General features: G+C 40.1%; 2 protein-coding genes and 1 long non-coding RNA gene across 5 annotated transcripts; 1 reads left to right on the top strand and 2 right to left on the bottom strand.

The window, feature by feature from the left end:
- Nucleotides 1–209: 209 nt before the first annotated feature.
- LOC113592316 (trace amine-associated receptor 7a-like) lies at nucleotides 210–2,901 on the bottom strand. The gene has a single exon (XM_027033152.3). It carries the CDS (start codon nucleotides 1,445–1,447, stop codon nucleotides 425–427), a length of 1,023 nt encoding a protein of 340 aa, XP_026888953.2. The 5' UTR covers nucleotides 1,448–2,901; the 3' UTR covers nucleotides 210–424.
- A 147-nt stretch (nucleotides 2,902–3,048) lies between these two features.
- On the bottom strand, nucleotides 3,049–13,828 carry stx7l (syntaxin 7-like). 3 transcript variants are annotated; one of them, XM_081695346.1, is made up of 10 exons: nucleotides 13,741–13,828; nucleotides 12,446–12,551; nucleotides 12,233–12,302; nucleotides 11,916–12,006; nucleotides 11,101–11,241; nucleotides 10,755–10,822; nucleotides 10,443–10,533; nucleotides 8,865–8,937; nucleotides 5,878–5,960; nucleotides 3,049–5,130 (listed from the first exon to the last, which is right to left on the bottom strand). In XM_081695346.1, the coding sequence occupies exons 2-10, from the start codon at nucleotides 12,516–12,518 to the stop codon at nucleotides 5,035–5,037; spliced, it is 786 nt and encodes a 261-aa protein (XP_081551472.1). In that variant the 5' UTR covers nucleotides 12,519–12,551; nucleotides 13,741–13,828; the 3' UTR covers nucleotides 3,049–5,034. The 3 variants fall into 3 exon arrangements, with proteins under 3 accessions (XP_081551472.1, XP_081551471.1, XP_035384942.1); XM_081695345.1 differs by lacking the exon at nucleotides 13,741–13,828 and adding an exon at nucleotides 13,267–13,406; XM_035529049.2 differs by lacking the exon at nucleotides 13,741–13,828 and adding an exon at nucleotides 13,267–13,402 and having other exon boundaries at nucleotides 10,755–10,804.
- Nucleotides 13,633–15,481, top strand: LOC113592315 (uncharacterized). Its single transcript, XR_003412299.3, has 2 exons — nucleotides 13,633–13,855; nucleotides 14,282–15,481. It is a non-coding gene; the product is annotated as an uncharacterized LOC113592315 (long non-coding RNA).
- The last annotated feature ends 1,797 nt before the right edge of the window (nucleotides 15,482–17,278 follow it).

Genomic DNA, 17,278 nt, shown 5'->3' with positions numbered 1-17,278 from the left:
TCACTTTATTTTTATTTCTCACAGATTCACTCATGTTTACTAAGTGCACGAAAGTGCAGCTTAAGAAAGCACTGAATGAAGGTTGCAGGTTATATCCTGACTCCAGTGTATTCCTTTGAATGTAGTTGGCTTTCTGTTTAATTGTGCACATGCACACACATCAAAAACATTCACACTGTAGCCATTTCAAATAATCTATCACTAATACCTGCAACCAAAAGTCAGAATTTATTTGAAGAATTAATGATGTATGTTTATACAATTTTATACATACATTTGATTAAATGTGTTGAAAACCAGCCCAGTAAAATTTATGAATGTCATCATCTGCTGACATAGTAGTTCAGAATATCTAAAGATCATTGTGTATTGACATCTTTCCCAATTCACAGTTTTATCTGAGTGCATATTTATAACATTTCTACTACTTACTAACTACAGCATTTCTGGAACTAGACAAGACATTTATTAGTGATGAATCTGTGTACAATATCCTACATGTTAGTATAATTGAGACACTCCTTCTGAACCAAGGATAAAACAATGCATATATGACCGGATTAATAGTGGAATTTAGATAGAATAGTGTTAGCATATTTTTCATTATAGTATTGATCATTTCTGTATTTATGCCAGCAATTAATATACTGCAGACATAGTATGGCACTAAACACAACAGAAATATGACCACTAGAATCCCAAAAACCTTTGCAGCTTTTCTCTCAGATCTCATAGAATTCATGGTGTTGCTATGGTTTGCATTTCTCCTGCCGTGCAGTTTGTGGATAGCGTTTGAATGTCTTTTCACAATAAACAATATTTGAGAGTACAGCATTATCATAACTGCACATGGTAAAATAAACAATAAAATGAGATCTATTAGAGAACAGACTTCATCTAGTGTGAAAAGACATTGTCCTGGACACATTTCATGATCTGCGTGATTCCTATTGAAATAAACAAGAGCAGAGCTGTAGAGCAATAGAGCTAGCCAGGTAAACAAAACCACACAGTAGGCTACGTTAAGTGAGATTTTTTTGGCATAGAGAAACGGATAGCTGAGAGCAATGAACCGATCCACAGAAATAAGTGCAACATTTTGGACAGACACAGCTGTGAGGTGGGCAGACACTAGATTAAAAACCACACAGAACACAGAGTCAAAGTTCCAACAAGTTTCGATCAGCCACATAAAATGGAAAGGCATCACAAAAACTCCAACCAGACAGTCTGACACAGCCAGAGAGAGGATGAGCATGTTAGTGGGTGTGTGGAGCTGCTTGAAGTGACACACAGAGATGATGATGAGCAGGTTCCCACATACTGTCAGCAAGACAACAATTCCTGAAATCACATAAAGGAACATAAGAAGACCAGCTGATACAGATTTTTCTCTGCAGACAGACACTTGGATACAAGCACCAGTTTGATTCATTGCCATATGCATATTTACAGATGCTTTTTAAAATGCCCCAATTCCATCTGTGGTAGAACTCTTACTGTGTTGTATGCAGGTATGCAGACATGTGCAATACTGCAATTTATATGTTTCTGTGGTACACACCCTGCTCACTGAATAATTTACATAAGGTTAGGACATAGCTCTCAGTGGGAATTAGTAGATCTTGTAATGGAACTTGGTTGAAGCCAATCACAACGTCCTTTCAACCTGTAGCTGGGCAGCCAATGGCAACCAAGGCATTATCAATCAACCAGTTATTCAAAACAAACCAACCTGCCAAAAGAATTTCCCATATTTACTTTCAAATACATAGTCTTGCTTTATAAATAACTGCTTCTATTATGACAGTAGTGGTATGACAGCAGTAAGAAATACAATCGGAAAGGCTTATCTGAGGGAGAGTGTCATGCCACTCATTTCCCCAGGTCACTACAATACCCAGCATTCCGATAATGATTCCAAAGAACATCCAGCCAATCACCAATCACAAGTTCATCATCACCGGACTATTAAACTGCACCTGCTATTTGTTTACTCTGCCTGTTTATACCTGCTATTACCACTCACACTTTGCGAAGTATTGGAACTTGTATTGTCAGTGCATATCAAGTGTTATATCACATTGTCTTGTTATTCTGAACCTTTTCTGATTGCTTACTTCTTTTTTTTCTCTGGATTTCGACCTGGACTGTATTTACTCTCCTTTTCTTATTAAAACCAAGCCTCATTTTATCCACGAGCATCTGGCTTTCTCTGAAACATCAGAGAGAGACTGCATGGGAATTCATAAAAGGTTAGGTGGAACTTTGACCTAAGCCATCGTGACCAACCATACACCAGTCAATTTAATCCCAGTTATATTTTGAGTAAGCAATAATTGTCTGATAACACAAAGAAATTTTGGTCCTTTCACAACTCAAGGGCTCAAGTAAAGAGAACAAAATTATTTCAGGGTGGCATTTAGGATAAGTTGGGTTGATGTATATTACACAGAAAGTACTCTGGATCCTTATATTCAACACCTAGTTGTGATACATGCTGAACTAGATGGATGTGTGTGGTTGGAGAACAATTCAGCTATAGAACTCTGCTTTACAGCTGTGAATTTAGGAATTGGTGGTGTGATTATAGAGAGGTCCTTCAGTTGAAGTGGCTTTGGTCCACTGGTCGTAGTGTCAAGAACTATGAAGGCCACCTCTTACCACAGTGTTCTGGACAACTCTGAATCTACTGCAGTGGCTTAGCCATGGGGCATGTTCTTTTAATAAATGCCGTTTAAAGGTGAGCATACTGACGGGCCTGATTGGCCAACAGAATACCTATATCTGACACCAACTCAGCATTTTTGGGAGAAACTGGACTAAAGAACTTTCCACATTCCACATGAGAAACTATATCAGGAATACATACAGGTAAAGGTATTAAAGGTTTCAAAAAAATGTAGCAATTTAATATTTTCGATAGGTTTGAGCATTTTGAAAAGCAGAGTAAGGTGAAGGAAGACTACTTAACCACTATGAGATATTTAACTCAAATTAAGATATACCAGTTTAATGGCATACCGAAAATATACAAAATCACCAAAGATCATTTCAAATGATCTTTATTAAACAGGATGGAAATTGATCATCTGATCATCTCATCTTATTTACTGTTTTTAAAGCTGCAAATATATGTAGGATGCATTTCATTTAAATTTTCTTTTGAGAGCTGACATTTAAAAAAATGATGACGTTGTTAAAATGATACAGGTACAAAATCTCTTAAATGTATGAATATATTCAAATAAAAAAAACGAAGGGAATTAATGGGGTGTTATATGACAACACAGAAACAGTAATTCAAACTGTCTACAATGTGCAAATGCTGAATGTGTTGCATGTAGAAAAAAAAATGTATTCCACACCAAATCCACAATTTAATGTGATTTTTTTTTTTTCCTGTTAAGACACTCCACACCATGAGTACACCCATGTGACCTGATACTGGTTTTAAAGAAATATATGTTGGTCTTAGTAAAAAGATATGAAGGACTATAACATTCCAGAAATATAGCTATTATGTACATTTATATAAAGGATAAAATGGATATTGCCTCAACTCACAAGGTATATGGTCACCAATATGTCTGGGTACAGTCTTTTGTAGTAAGGTGGCACATGTTTCAATGCTTCATTTAGACTCTTTAAATGGCACATCATTTAGACTCTTTAAATGGCACATCATTTAGACTTTGTACAAGATAGTTGCTGCTGGAATGAACAGGAGTGCGATCTAAATCAGCATGGAATACGTTAAGCTCCATATTCATCTGTCGTATATTTACTCATACATACATCATATTTGGTCATTATATAGCTATAAAAAAAAAAAAAAAAAAACCTGCTGAAATGCCACAATTCTGGTAGTGTTGCATGGTGTAGGTATGATACCATTTACTTTAGGTGAACTATTGATGAGTAACAACATTAGCTGAAAAAACAGGGTAACATCAAAAGAGTTAATGCAACTGAGGTGATTCATATTAATCTTACATATCCTGTAGAGTCAAAATCAACTCATCTCAAAACAAGGCAGATTTTAGTATGCAGATTATAACATTACATGAGAAGCTCCATAGCCATCATGGAGTTCACTTAAGGATAAATGGAGGCAAACAGAAAACATTAAAGAGTAAATGTAGTTTTGTAAAAGGTGGACCTCTCCTGCTTGGACAAGATTGAGGTCTTATCTACTATGTATTCACCACTCACTTATCTACTGTATATACACTTATGACAATGTGTCTGTAGTCCACCCGAGTAACACCCATTTCATACAGAACAGCAAATGAAGTGTTAGTTGCTTTTATGTTGAAGTAATAAAAAAAAAAAACCCACAAAGTAAAATTACACATATTCAAGCTGAGCAGAGCACGGTTGATTAGCAGTTTAAGGATATTCTGCTGAAGCTGTTCCTTTAACTTACTGAAGCTGTGGAAATTACCACAATCCTTCATTTAGCTTTAGGAATATCTCCAATGGGACCCCAGTAGACTTAACCTCTTAAGTCTGATTTTTATGTACTGATCAAATAAGATTAAATAAAAAGAGGCCAAATAAAGGGTAATACTAAATCTGCCCATTAACTTAAATGATAAAAATTAACATTCTTCTAATTAGAAATTTGCTAGCTTTCATTAGTTCTGCCAGCACAAAGCAGAGCCATACACTGTCCACCCAAAAGAAAGAAGTGAAATTACAGAAAATAATGACAATATGAATTTATGGGCTGGAAGTTAAAATAATGAAAACTGTCCAACCAGCTGTTCTGTGTATCTGAGTGACCATCTGATTCACCCACAAGGGAAATTCTGCAATGATTAAACAGACACAGAATAATCATAGCCTCAGATTAAAAATGGTTGCCATCAGAAGATTCCCACTCTCAGTGTGATTTAGTCCAAGAACTTAACAAATCTGTGTTCAGAATACAGAGCCATAAAAGCTGTGGCCAACTATAGTGCTTTTTCTATCCGTGCCTCCAGAGGCACGTCAGCAGTTGCATGGGAGAATTCATGTAAGAGGGGCTTCTCATCCTTTGAGTGAGCCCCAGATGATGAGACCCACAATCACAGCCAGCACCACCAGGATGACGATCAATATGGCAATCTTCTTGCGAGACTTTTGCTGTGGAAGCCAGAATCTGTGTCAATATAGATCTCTGTAATTACTGCACTACTAATCAAAAGAGCAGCATAAGCCATAGTTCCCTTAAAAGAAAGGGAGAAAGGGTGAAATGGTAACCGTTACCTAAACACCTTAAGAGACAGACTACTTTAAACAAACAACTTTCAATTTACACCTGAATTAATAGATCTGTCGATCTATTGTTGATTCTACACCTGCAGTCTGAAACTAAACTTGTTCATGCAGTTGACACAGCTGTGTCCAACCTGTGGACTGCAGGTGACGTTAAAATGAGACACACCGTAGCCTAGCCAACCTTGGCCTGCCAAGTCCTGTCCTCTCAACTGACCCTGTGACTGGTGCGGGGACTGTAACTAATCAAGCAGGTTGGCTACGTCTCTGATCATTTGTTTGCAGATGTGGTTGAGCCACCGGCTTGTGCTGCCAGGCAAAATGTCCTGAGAGTGCTGCGGTTTGCCGCAGTCCAAAACAGGAAAACAAATCTCTACGCAACTTATGAGAGAAAACAGCAGTAAGATGAGCAAAACTGGGTCACCCGCAATGCACCATCGCCCTCCACACTGTGTTTCGGGATTTGGTCCACTTACAACACACACCTCCAGCTGTTACAGTCTGTCCACATATGTAATGTCTAATCACTATACGAATGCAATGTGAAGGACAGTTGATTAGCGAAGAATGCTGGACGGTCCCCCCCAGGTGATGATAAGAGAATGCTGGTGTTACCTGATAATTCGCAGCACTAGCCAGCTGCTGTGTAGCGGCGTGCACGTTCAGGTCCGCATTCTCTACATTGGCCTCTATGCTGTCTGTGGAGAGGAGGGGAAAAAGTACTTGAATATTGATCTGCATTGATTAGTTAGTATTGATTGAACAGTAGCTCAGCTGAGAGTCCATACTTTAGACCCAAAGAATATGTTCTGAAGGGTCAGTATAAATCTAAATATTTCTTTGAAGTCTAAAACAGCCTTCAATGCAGAACTGAGGTGCTATCTTCAAAGAATACACACTGATAAAGCTCAACCAAGGTGCAACACTAGGTCTTAGGAAATTATGAAACTTTTTTTATGACCATAGCACGTTTTAGCATGAGGACCTGTTCTGGACCTGTTCGTTCATGTGTTTATTTTCAGGACACTGTGGCAATACAGTCACTGGGAATTTTGATCCAGGATCAAAAAAGTTAGTACAACGATATCCCTTTACCAACCCAACGTTCCTCAGTCCAGTCAGTACAGTGTGTCTGGAAGAGACATTTTAACCATTCTCCCTCTTCCATCACACACACCTGAAACTCATGAAGTTAACGGATTTGTTGCAGCAAGTGTGTCAGGAGCAGGAAAACTGCTCTAGGGCCAGGGCTCGGAAACTGGTCTGGATAACGTGCCTTACGATGCTACGACAATGTAATTTGGAGTATTCCTGTTCTAACATTACTTTTCGGCCACAAGGTGACCGAGGTGTATTTGGCACTCTGCTTGGAGACATTGCTCTTGACCTAGATGTCAGTTGCATGGACGCAGGCAGCTCTGATGCAGGAAGTCTGGTGGGTAATCAAAGCAATCAAGCATGATGTTTCTGTAAACGCAGTGTTCCTGTTTAAAAGGTTTCTCTTCTGCCATTTCACCGCAGCTATTATACACTATAAATATGAACTAAAGTACCTTATATTGTGCACTGTAACATGACAGGTGACATCTGTGTTGAGTTTGACTCATGTTTTGCTGATAATTCTTCCTTTCAGGTGTGCACACTAGGCCTACTGCTTTTCCATTCAAAAGTTTAGATGACAAACAGACAGCAGGTTTCCACTGGGCTTATCTCAGCCACTCTCAGAGGATGTCATTAAGAGGACCTTCTTGGCCCTTTTAACACATTTGATTGCTGTTTCTCAATGAGGTTGCATCAGTCTGGCTGGCAAAACAGTATTGTGTTTACATGCTGTTATATTTGTGTATTCATTAGAAACTTCCCAGGGCTTCTGTGTTCATTAAACAAGCAATCTTTAATTCCTCTGGGCTTTAAGTGTCAAAGTTTAGCAAAGGGAGTCATTGGAGATATATCTGGGGATGATAATAGGTCTGTTTGTGTTTTTTGTGTGTGTGTGTGTGTTTTGTGTGTGTGTGTGTGTGCGCGCGCTTGTGCAATTGTGTGTAGAGGAAGCCATCATGGTTGCACACAGGCTTAGCTCATATTCAGTGATAAATGTTTTTGCGAAACTTTACTGCAATTCCATGAAACCCAAAACACTACAGCGATTGAGCTAAAAACCTTTCTGAATTTCATTATACTAAACTGATCAAAAGCCAGTTTGCTTTTCAGTACAGTAATTAAATAAGCCCTTATCATATGACTTTGATACTATATACTGAAACACCTGTTTGCCCTCTAGACTCTGTTGTTACTTGTTTATCAGCAGTTAAGCCCAGAGTGTACACACGTGAGAGAAAAATACAGAAGGCAAAATGACCTACACTAATGAAATGAGCAACTGGAATACAACAAACTAACTCACATTTATCATCTATACTTTGTTTGTATTTGTAGTGTGCTATACACCATTGGAGTGTTTAGTGAGTCCCCAGCAAGGGCCTAGCTCAGGTCTAAGGTAGGGTGTGTGTGTGTGTGTGTAGCTCCATGATCCCAATCAGTCTGGCTACAAACCAGCACATTCAACAAAAACAGCCCTCATAGCAACAAAAGAGAAACTTCATGCTGTCAAAGCTGCCAAATTTTCACCTGTTTTGATTCTTCTAAACCTTTCAGCAGCCTTTCACACAGTAAACCACAACATTCCCCTCTGTGTTCTCTCCAGCCTTGGTGTGACTGGCTCTGCATGGAAATGGTTTCAGTCCTATCTGGAGAGACGTTACTATCAGGTAACATGAAGGTAACATGGAGGATCCACATCCAATCCATGTAGACCCTTCACCGGTGTCTCCCAGGGCTCAGTATTAGGCCCTTCTTCTCTCTTTGTATACTTATATAGTTGTATACTAGCCAAAAATGGACCAGCTGCTCCATGTCAATGGTCAATGCCCGATCTGTACCTAGAGTACTTCCAACCTCAAGTAAAGCTTGACTTCAAACACCATGCTTCAAGTCTCATGGAAGACAAGCATCAACACCATTTTCCGTCCTGGCTCCCAGATGGTGAAACAAACCACCGGCTGTCTGGACAGCAGAGTCCCTTGCAGTCTTCAAACGCAGACTGAAGACCCATCTATACGTGGAATATTTAAATGACCACTGATCCCACACCTATGTTGAGTAACTGAAACTGCAGTACTTATTGTAGGGTATTGTTTATTGCACTTATTGTTGTCTGTTATAGAGCTCATGTGTTTTACACGTTTAGGCATAAGCATTGATCCCTGTATTTCAACAGTATTCTAGTTCAATGGTATCTTGAACTCAAACCTACTTCACTGGCTAGTATACATTCTATAAGTAAATTGTAAGCCAATGTATAAGAGCATATACCAAATGCCATAAATGTAAATGTAAAATGTAAATGTAAAATATGTGTGTGTACCTACTTTTATCTTCTAGTGCATTTATGTGTGCATTTACCTACCTACCTCTCTCTCTCTCACACACACACACACACACTCACACACACAGTTAGGTACAGGCAGTGTGTGTGCATATACTGTGAGGTACAAGCAAGTGGCATAAATGTAAAAGCTATAACTAGTTTTAGCAGGCCTTACCAATCATGTCTCCTTGTTCGTGTACCATAACTGCCAGGTCTTTGAAGATTTCATTGATGTCTGTTATGTCTGACTGAAAAGCATAAAAAAAAAAAATCTCTTAGGCTATGTTCACTTTCAAATCTTTTCAGATCAAATTTGAATCACTTTCATATGTCGACCTAGATCGGATTTGTATCTGTCTGGTAGCCATGTGACTCGACTGAGAACAGGAGGTTTTCATGTGGGTTTCAGCCTAAGTGGATATGCTTTCCAGAGTCATCATCAAAACAACAACGGCAGAGAACAGCAGTTACAACAGTAGCCGTGGAAGCAGCTAAAGCCAGATGCTTGGCTCTTATTTTGCCTTCTCCACTTGATTAAACACAGCTGACAAACTGTTGTGATGCACACATGAATTACTATGTATGTAGTGTCCATTTTGTCCAATTTAATAATATGAGTTCTCACAAATATGATGCTTTTGTTGGTGACATAGGTGATGTGTGTAAAATGTACCAATGCTGTTTCGAAAGACATCCACAATGCGGACAGATATTGCATGTTGATGGTACAAAAACCACAGTGAATATAATGAGCTATTTTCAGGACCACAGTTACTTATTAGATTGGGATGCTGTAGGGTTTCCCAGCCTGGTTCACATGGACCCTCAGACAGACCACTTGTTCATTCTTATTGAATGCTTGGTTCAGGTGAGGTGGGGGCTGGGATCAGGAATCAATGTGACAACTTGGCCAACTGAGGGTTAAGGGTCTTGCTCAGAGGCCCAAAAGTGGCAGACTGGGGGTGGGGGCTTGAACTGGCAACCTTCTGATTACAAGTTAAGTACCTTAACCTCTGACCTAAACCCTTTACTGGCCTTGTTTAAGAATACCAGCACACTTAAAGTATCCAATTATGACTATAATCAATCATTCTTTTTTTTTTAAATAAGAAAACTGCAAAAATGTTTAAATTTGTAATTGTTCCTAATCGAAATCATATATGCATCAGTCTCGCTGATGAGATAAGACAGCTTCTGCCAAATGCAGGAAATGTAGATGCCAGCTAACTCACCTCTGTCTCTGTGAAATATGGCTGTCTCACCTCCAGCTGTCTGATATATGGCTGTCTCACCTCTGTCTCACCTCCAGCTGTCTGAAATGTGACTGTCTCACCTCCGTCTCTCTGAAATGTGACTGTCTCACCTCCAGCTGTCTGATAGCTGTCTCACCTCCAGCTGTCTGATAGCTGTCTCACCTCCAGCTGTCTGATAGCTGTCTCACCTCCAGCTGTCTGATAGCTGTCTCACCTCCAGCTGTCTGATAGCTGTCTCACCTCCAGCTGTCTGATAGCTGTCTCACCTCCAGCTGTCTGATAGCTGTCTCACCTCCAGCTGTCTGATAGCTGTCTCACCTCCAGCTGTCTGATAGCTGTCTCACCTCCAGCTGACTGATAGCTGTCTCACCTCCAGCTGTCTGATAGCTGTCTCACCTCCAGCTGTCTGATAGCTGTCTCACCTCCAGCTGTCTGATAGCTGTCTCACCTCCAGCTGTCTGATAGCTGTCTCACCTCCAGCTGTCTGATAGCTGTCTCACCTCCAGCTGTCTGATAGCTGTCTCTCTCTCTTTGATGAGACTGAGATCCTCTTCAGTGATACCACCTTCATAGGTTTGACCCTGGCTTTCACTACATGCACATGCAGAGAGAGAGAGAGAGAGAGAGAGAGAGAGAGAGAGAGGAATGTGAAAAAACAAACCAAAGATTTTCAAGTCAAATGATACTGGCCAAGAGCAAGTGTTTTATGTTTACATTTTCTGCTCTATATATTTACAAAAAATGTAAATATATTCACAAAATCTGCTCTAGAGGCAGCAGGTTGCTTTAGCCATGCAGGTAAAGCCTCTGACCTTTCAAAGGGTGAGACACTTCCTCCAACTGTGTCATCAGGAAAGCCACCCTGTGGACAAGTGGGGTACTGCACTTCAGGGCATGTCACAATCATAATGAACAAAATAAACAAGGAAAAATTCTGTTTCATTTTACTATAAACAGCATCTGCCATATAACTCATGTTTAATGTGGTGTTGACTCATAAAATAATAATACAAAAGCTTGGAAACCTTGTGAGCACACACACACACACACACACACACACACACACACACACACACACACACACACACACACACACACACACACACACAGTTTGTTTCTTCCCCATTTTAGTACTCCGATTAGCGTATCCTTTCTTACCGAAACTCGTGAGCTAGCTCGTACTCTGGCCACAAACTCCTTCTCCTTTACCGCTGCCAGTTTCTGGGCTTTCTGGAAAACTCCCAACGCGTCGGAGAAGTCACTGACAAGCCGCTCTCGCTGAATCTTCCTCTGCCGTTGCTGGAGAAGAGAAGACAGCATCAGCAATAACGTCTTCTTCACTGCCCTCAGCCCACTGTTGTGGTCAGTGTCACATTTTTAAAATGTTTCTAAAAGTGTTAGCTGATCTGAGGCCTGTTCTCATTCTCATATCAACATCAACATTCTCAATGTGGAAATATGGGAATTTCTCACTGGGATTATTCTTTTCCTTATAATCTCTATAAACACAGTCATAGAAAGAATAGGGGGGACTATATTTACTCTTTTTTGGGGGTCAATTATTATGGGACTTTGTGTGCATTATGTTGATATCATTTCTGATGACAGCTTTAGAGTTTGAGAATAAATAGATAAAAGACCTGCCATCATTTTGTATCACTTATTAATTCAACCCCCTGGTTTGCCATACACCAGCAGTTGCCATACATCCAGGGGATGAATTCTAGCCTTTAAATGTGAACTTTACCCCTCTGTACTGGCAAGGCTGAGACATAAAACCTGTGACACAATCTTTGTTATCAAGAGGATGTTAATTAAGCATTAATTAAAAAGTAAATTAACTAGTAAATTAAATTTAGCACAGTAATAAAGCATCCAGACCAGTCTGGTTTTGAACCTTGGGCAGCTGTTACTGCTTATTTCCACAAAGTAGTGAAAAACTTGAAAGTTGAATTTGAACTGAACACTTTTACCTGATCAGATGTCACTGGTAAAGAGCTGAACTCCTTCATGCACTTATCCGTTTCTTTAGCAAGGTAGTTGACATGCTGCTGTTTCTGCTGCCTGTGTGTGTGTGTGTGTGTGTGTGTGTGTGTGTGTGTGTGTGTGTGTGTGTGTGTGTGTGTGTGTGTGTGTGTGTGCATGTATACACGCATGACAACAGACAGATGGACACATTTTGTTACTTGCACAGTTAAGTTCACAGTGTTGTAAAAGTGCAGTGTGGTACTCATCTGGTGATTGGACAGTGCTGTATTTTCAGAGCAGGTGTGTGGAGGGCCCCACTCACAGTCTTTGTCGTAGGTCTGATGTGTCCTTGTCAGTTCCAAGTTGGCTCACTATTTTCTGGATTTCAGTTGCTGATGCAAACAAAGGGCAAAATACCATAAGATACAACCCAGACACACCAATGTCAACTGAGATTCTTCTTTTAATCCCATTTTATTACAACACAAAAGAAAGCAAACTAAACTGGTGACAGACAGGTTCCACCTTCACTTACTCTGCTGTGTTATACTCTGTATGTTGGAGCTGATAGTTTGAACTAGAAGATTTGTGTCCTTGAATCCAGACATGATGATTAACCCCCACCTTCAACTTTCCCAGTCCTTGAAGGAAAAGATGGAGCAAATAACATATAGACCAAGTACCCCAAGGCTGGAAATAAAGCATTTGAAGCTAAAAAGATACATTTATTGCACGATTCAGTCTACATGAAAAGTTTGTCTCATGTTGCCTAGCCAATGAGGTCAATAGCCTCTTGTTAACCTCTCTTTAATCAGATACAAAATTTCAGCAACAACAACATTATTGGTTACATTCTTAGAACACGCGAGAGTCCGCGCATGCTTAATGGAGTGTGTAGTCCGCTAAAAACTGTGAATTCACACGGCACATAAGATGCTAAAAGAGGTTGTCTGGTCAAGCTTCTCTAAGTATTACCTACTCCACCTACACCTGCTAAGCTTAATGTGTTCAAAAAATGCGGAAACCAGCGCAACCTCTCGTAACTGTTAATGTCACAAGACTCGCCGACGTGTAATGCTTCACTTTGATACGTAGATCCTTTCGTTAAAGACAAACAAAATCACGGGTGACATTCACCAATGCTTTAACTAGGTAACATCTAATGCAATCCCGGCGACGAAGCTGCAGTGGAATAGTGGAATACAGCGCTGAAGTTTACTCTCCAACCAGAACAGATCTAGCTTCGTCAGCGACACTGCAGAGCATACTGTGCACCACTTCAACCAGTCTACAAAGACGACGTAGGCTTGGTATACGATATATGTGTGTGAAATAAACGTCTTTTCCTCTTTTTACCTTGATTATCTTGACCGAAAACTCTTCTGTTGAGCAGATTTCCTGACATCGAAAGTCATGCCCTGTCACATGATTTCCAGAGCAAATGGGATTGGTGTATTTTTTTTTTTTCAGTCTTCCGCTCAAAGAGCTCTGACTCAACCACAGATTTATATAGGGACCATGGCGTCAATCCAGTCAGAAGACGTTACCGTAGGCAACGTTTCTGACAGTGGGGGGCTATTTAAAAAAGCGACTCACCCAGATATGTTGTCTTACTAAGATTACACAAAAACATATAAGTTTCCGGTCGAAAAATCGAGATCAATGAAAGCTAGTGACAGTTACTATGGCAACACATATTTTGAAGCTGACTTGTTTCCTGACAGGTTTACTCGACACTAAACCAGGTGTTACACCCACATTAGTCGAAAATGGCCTTTCCACCAGGATTCAGTCGTCATCGAAGCTCCGATTATTCGTAATCAGACTTACTTCTCAACAGTGTTTTGGCCACTGGACGTATAACGCAGGAGACGCTAAACAAGTCGACTGTATGTGCTTCACACAAATCTGTAAAAGAGACAAAAGAGGAAGTGGAGTTCCACAGGTTTGTCTTTATGAACGAAGAATAACAAAGAGAACGAGAAAACGCGGAAATGAATAGACAGTAAATGCCTCCGCACCATTTAAAGTTGACATAGAATGCATTTACTAGAGATCGTTAAGTTGTTCTCTGATGTCTGTAATGAGTTATGTGACTTTGGTTGGGCCAGAAAATGGCCAAATGCGGTTATACATGCACATTTACTTAGCTATAATTTGGCCCTAAATTGAAACGAGCTATTTGTTGTTGTTTGTACAACCTTTTCTTTTGGTGGGCTCATTAATAAGTTTCCACTTCAGTGCTGGACAAAAAATTGGATAAAATCACACATCTAGCATGGATAGCTAGCAAGATATTTACAGGTTGCGTTTGTGATGCCAGTCTTTTTAGTGTCAATCACTGAGCAAATCCTTTTTTATATTTTCTAAGGTTTGAGAAACTGGAGTGAAATGTACAGAGTGAACTAACAACTTGACGAGGATCCTGGTAAATGTGAATGCCAACGTGTCCTGCTGTCCTGAGGTGGTCTCAGGCGATGCAACCAGCAGAGTGGTGGTTTCAGAAGGGGCGTCAGGCATAGGAGCAAGCGCCTTAGCAAACCTGGCCTGCATTAAGCTAAAAAACACTCCAGTGTTCAGGCCTGAGTGTTAAGACTAGGTTTGACCATTGCAGAGCCTTACCCTCGAGGAAAAGTCAGAAGATTCAGGACAGGTCAGATACTTGAAGTAACGAGTGCTTTACATTATGGAAGTCTGCCCAAGACCCTGGCTAGTGTAAGCACACAGCGTGATTGCCAAAGAGGGCGAAATAAAACAGGCTCCTTCCTGGATGGTGGAGAGACGCGTGCCCTCGGGCGGGAATGTTCGACTTACTGCATCTTTTGTCTCTGTGTAATACAGAGACAGGCAGGGTGGGACACAAGGTCCCTGTTCGACATTGTTTATTTGAAGGAGGAACCGAATCAATCCATGGGCAGCGTACTAGAATGCATTACAAAAAAAATCAAAGCTAAGCTAAACAGGGAGATAAATACAGCGGTAAAACTACAGAAAATGAACAGGCAGATGAGAACTTTAATATAAAGGGGATATAAAAAGGACAGACGAAGAAGCCAGGCACAAGCAGCACAAATACAGAGGGCAATCAAAGCTAATGAGAAACAGTTGAGACAAATCAAACTCAGGGAAAACCGGAACAAGGGGCAGAAAAAGCATCAAAACAAAGCAACAAATGGCGAGACATCATCTTTTTTCAGTTATCTGACAGGAAGGCTTCCTCTCACCCAGGGTCAATCTAATGGCCCCCTATCCTCCTCCCTCCTCCGCGTGGTGAGGATCGCCACATGGCTTTGTTATTGTTCCTGTTATTTTGGATTGACGTGTCACCATGTGCTCCTGTGTACCATGTGCTCCTGTGTACCATGTGATCTCACATGTTGCCACACCCCCCTTTTTTCACCTGCCATGTGCTGCACCTGACCCTTGTTCTCCACTTTGTTAATGTGTGTATTTCAACCCCGCTGTGTACTGCCTCCTTTGCTGGCCATTGTCTTTACAATGTTCATGTGTTGGTCATGTATCGTCTGTGTTTTACTTTCAGTTTTTGAAGTAAATCTTTTTCTGTTCGAGACTCGCGTCTCCTGCCTCTCCTTTTCCCCAGATGCTGGCCTTGTGATGGGCAGGAATTACAGGGAGTCCTGACCCACTCCTTTTGGAAAAACAGAGAGTTGTCCCCATCAATTGTTGTAAATAAAACTACAGAATTTGAAATAATTAAAAACAAATATGCACTGAAAGATCTTATATAATAATAATACTACCACTGTCTTAATATTATTATATTATGTAATAATATCATCAGTGGTTAAGGTTCTTGACTTGTAATTGAAAAATTGCTAGTTCAAGCCCCACCACTGCCAAGTTGCCACTGTTGGGCCCCTGAGCAAGACCTCTAACCCACAATCACTCAAGTCCTACTCAGTCATATTTATAATTCACTTTGGATGAAAGCATCATGTAAATGTTGTAAATTTATAATGGCACCTTGGTAGTGCTGTGGTTAAGGTACTTGTTTAGTAATTGGAAGGGTGCCAATTTGGTCCCCTCCACTGGCAAGTTGCCACTGTTGGGCCCGTATCAAGGTCCTTAACCCTGAGCTGCTCAAGTTATACTCAGTCATAATTGTAATTTACTTTGGATAAAAGTGTCAGCTAAATGCTGTAAATTAATTTAAGTTGAATTGTTCATCTGAACCCCTTCATATTAACCCTCGGTACATGGAAGTGTGTTACTGGTGGCAGACCTCCAGTAAGTATCTACGTTCCAAAAGGTTAACTTAAAACAAAGGAGTTGTCATACATGTTTCTTTACTTTTGCCACTAAACAATTACAATTGTTACAATTGTAACCAGACTCTATTTAGTTTGCACCATTATCTTGTGGCCTACCTGTCCTTCAGCTCACCCTTCACATGGCCTGTTTATACTACTCCCATCTGGAGCAGAGCTACACAGCATCCACACCAAGTCCTCCAGATTCAGGAACATTTTCTTCCCACAGGCAGAGTGCTCAAAGAATCTGCCTGATGGACATTATATGTTCAAACTGAACCGCTAACTCAGCTCTACCTTTTACTTTCATCTGCTGCACTGTACTGTGTGCACCCAGCCACTTTTCTTAACCTGTGTATCACTATATTCCACTCACTCTGTATGCACAGTCGCTTTATCATGTTACTAAACTATCATCAGCTTATTGGAGTACTAATAAGTCATCAGTGCGCTAATAACAATGTACACACACATCATGCTCCCATGGATCAACAGCTATGGACCCCGTCTTTTTACCCAGTGCTTAGTATGGTCTCCCTGTAATTATTGTCTGCTTGCAGTATTACATACTGCTGTTATATGTTAATGTAGCACCTTGTTCTCAAGAAAATTAGGGAGAGAGAAAAGTTTAATTTCATTCTCAATGCATCTGTGATGAGAAGAAATGACCATTAGGCCAACATTGACTTTGACAAGAAAGTTTTCCTTGAAGTACAATGAAGGGGTTAATGAATGTATGAGCCGGAAATTAAGTTTGGAGTTTTCCAGGCAAAATGTTAGTGAAGATGCGCTAAAAGAATATAACATAAATTAGTTATCAGGAAAATGTAATAAACTAATAAAAATCATTTTGTATTTTGTATTAACCTTTGAAAACTAGAGAAATGCATATTTACTTTTCCTAGAGCAGTTATATTTCTAAAAAAAAATGCAAACAAAAAATGTTGCTATAAACAGACCTGCATTTTATCTTAAGAGAGATTAAGAACTTTAATTATTCTTGATTGAAAATGTTCTGTTTACTGACTTTTTCAGCCAAGGATAAGATATTGCATAGATAATGGGATTGACACATGAGTTGCTGTAATACAAACACA

The sequence above is a fragment of the Electrophorus electricus genome, chromosome 2 (assembly GCF_041902795.1).
Source record: "Electrophorus electricus isolate QZ-2024a chromosome 2, ASM4190279v1, whole genome shotgun sequence".
Classification (NCBI taxonomy): domain Eukaryota; kingdom Metazoa; phylum Chordata; class Actinopteri; order Gymnotiformes; family Gymnotidae; genus Electrophorus; species Electrophorus electricus.
This window is presented reverse-complemented; position numbering and strand designations above follow the sequence as displayed.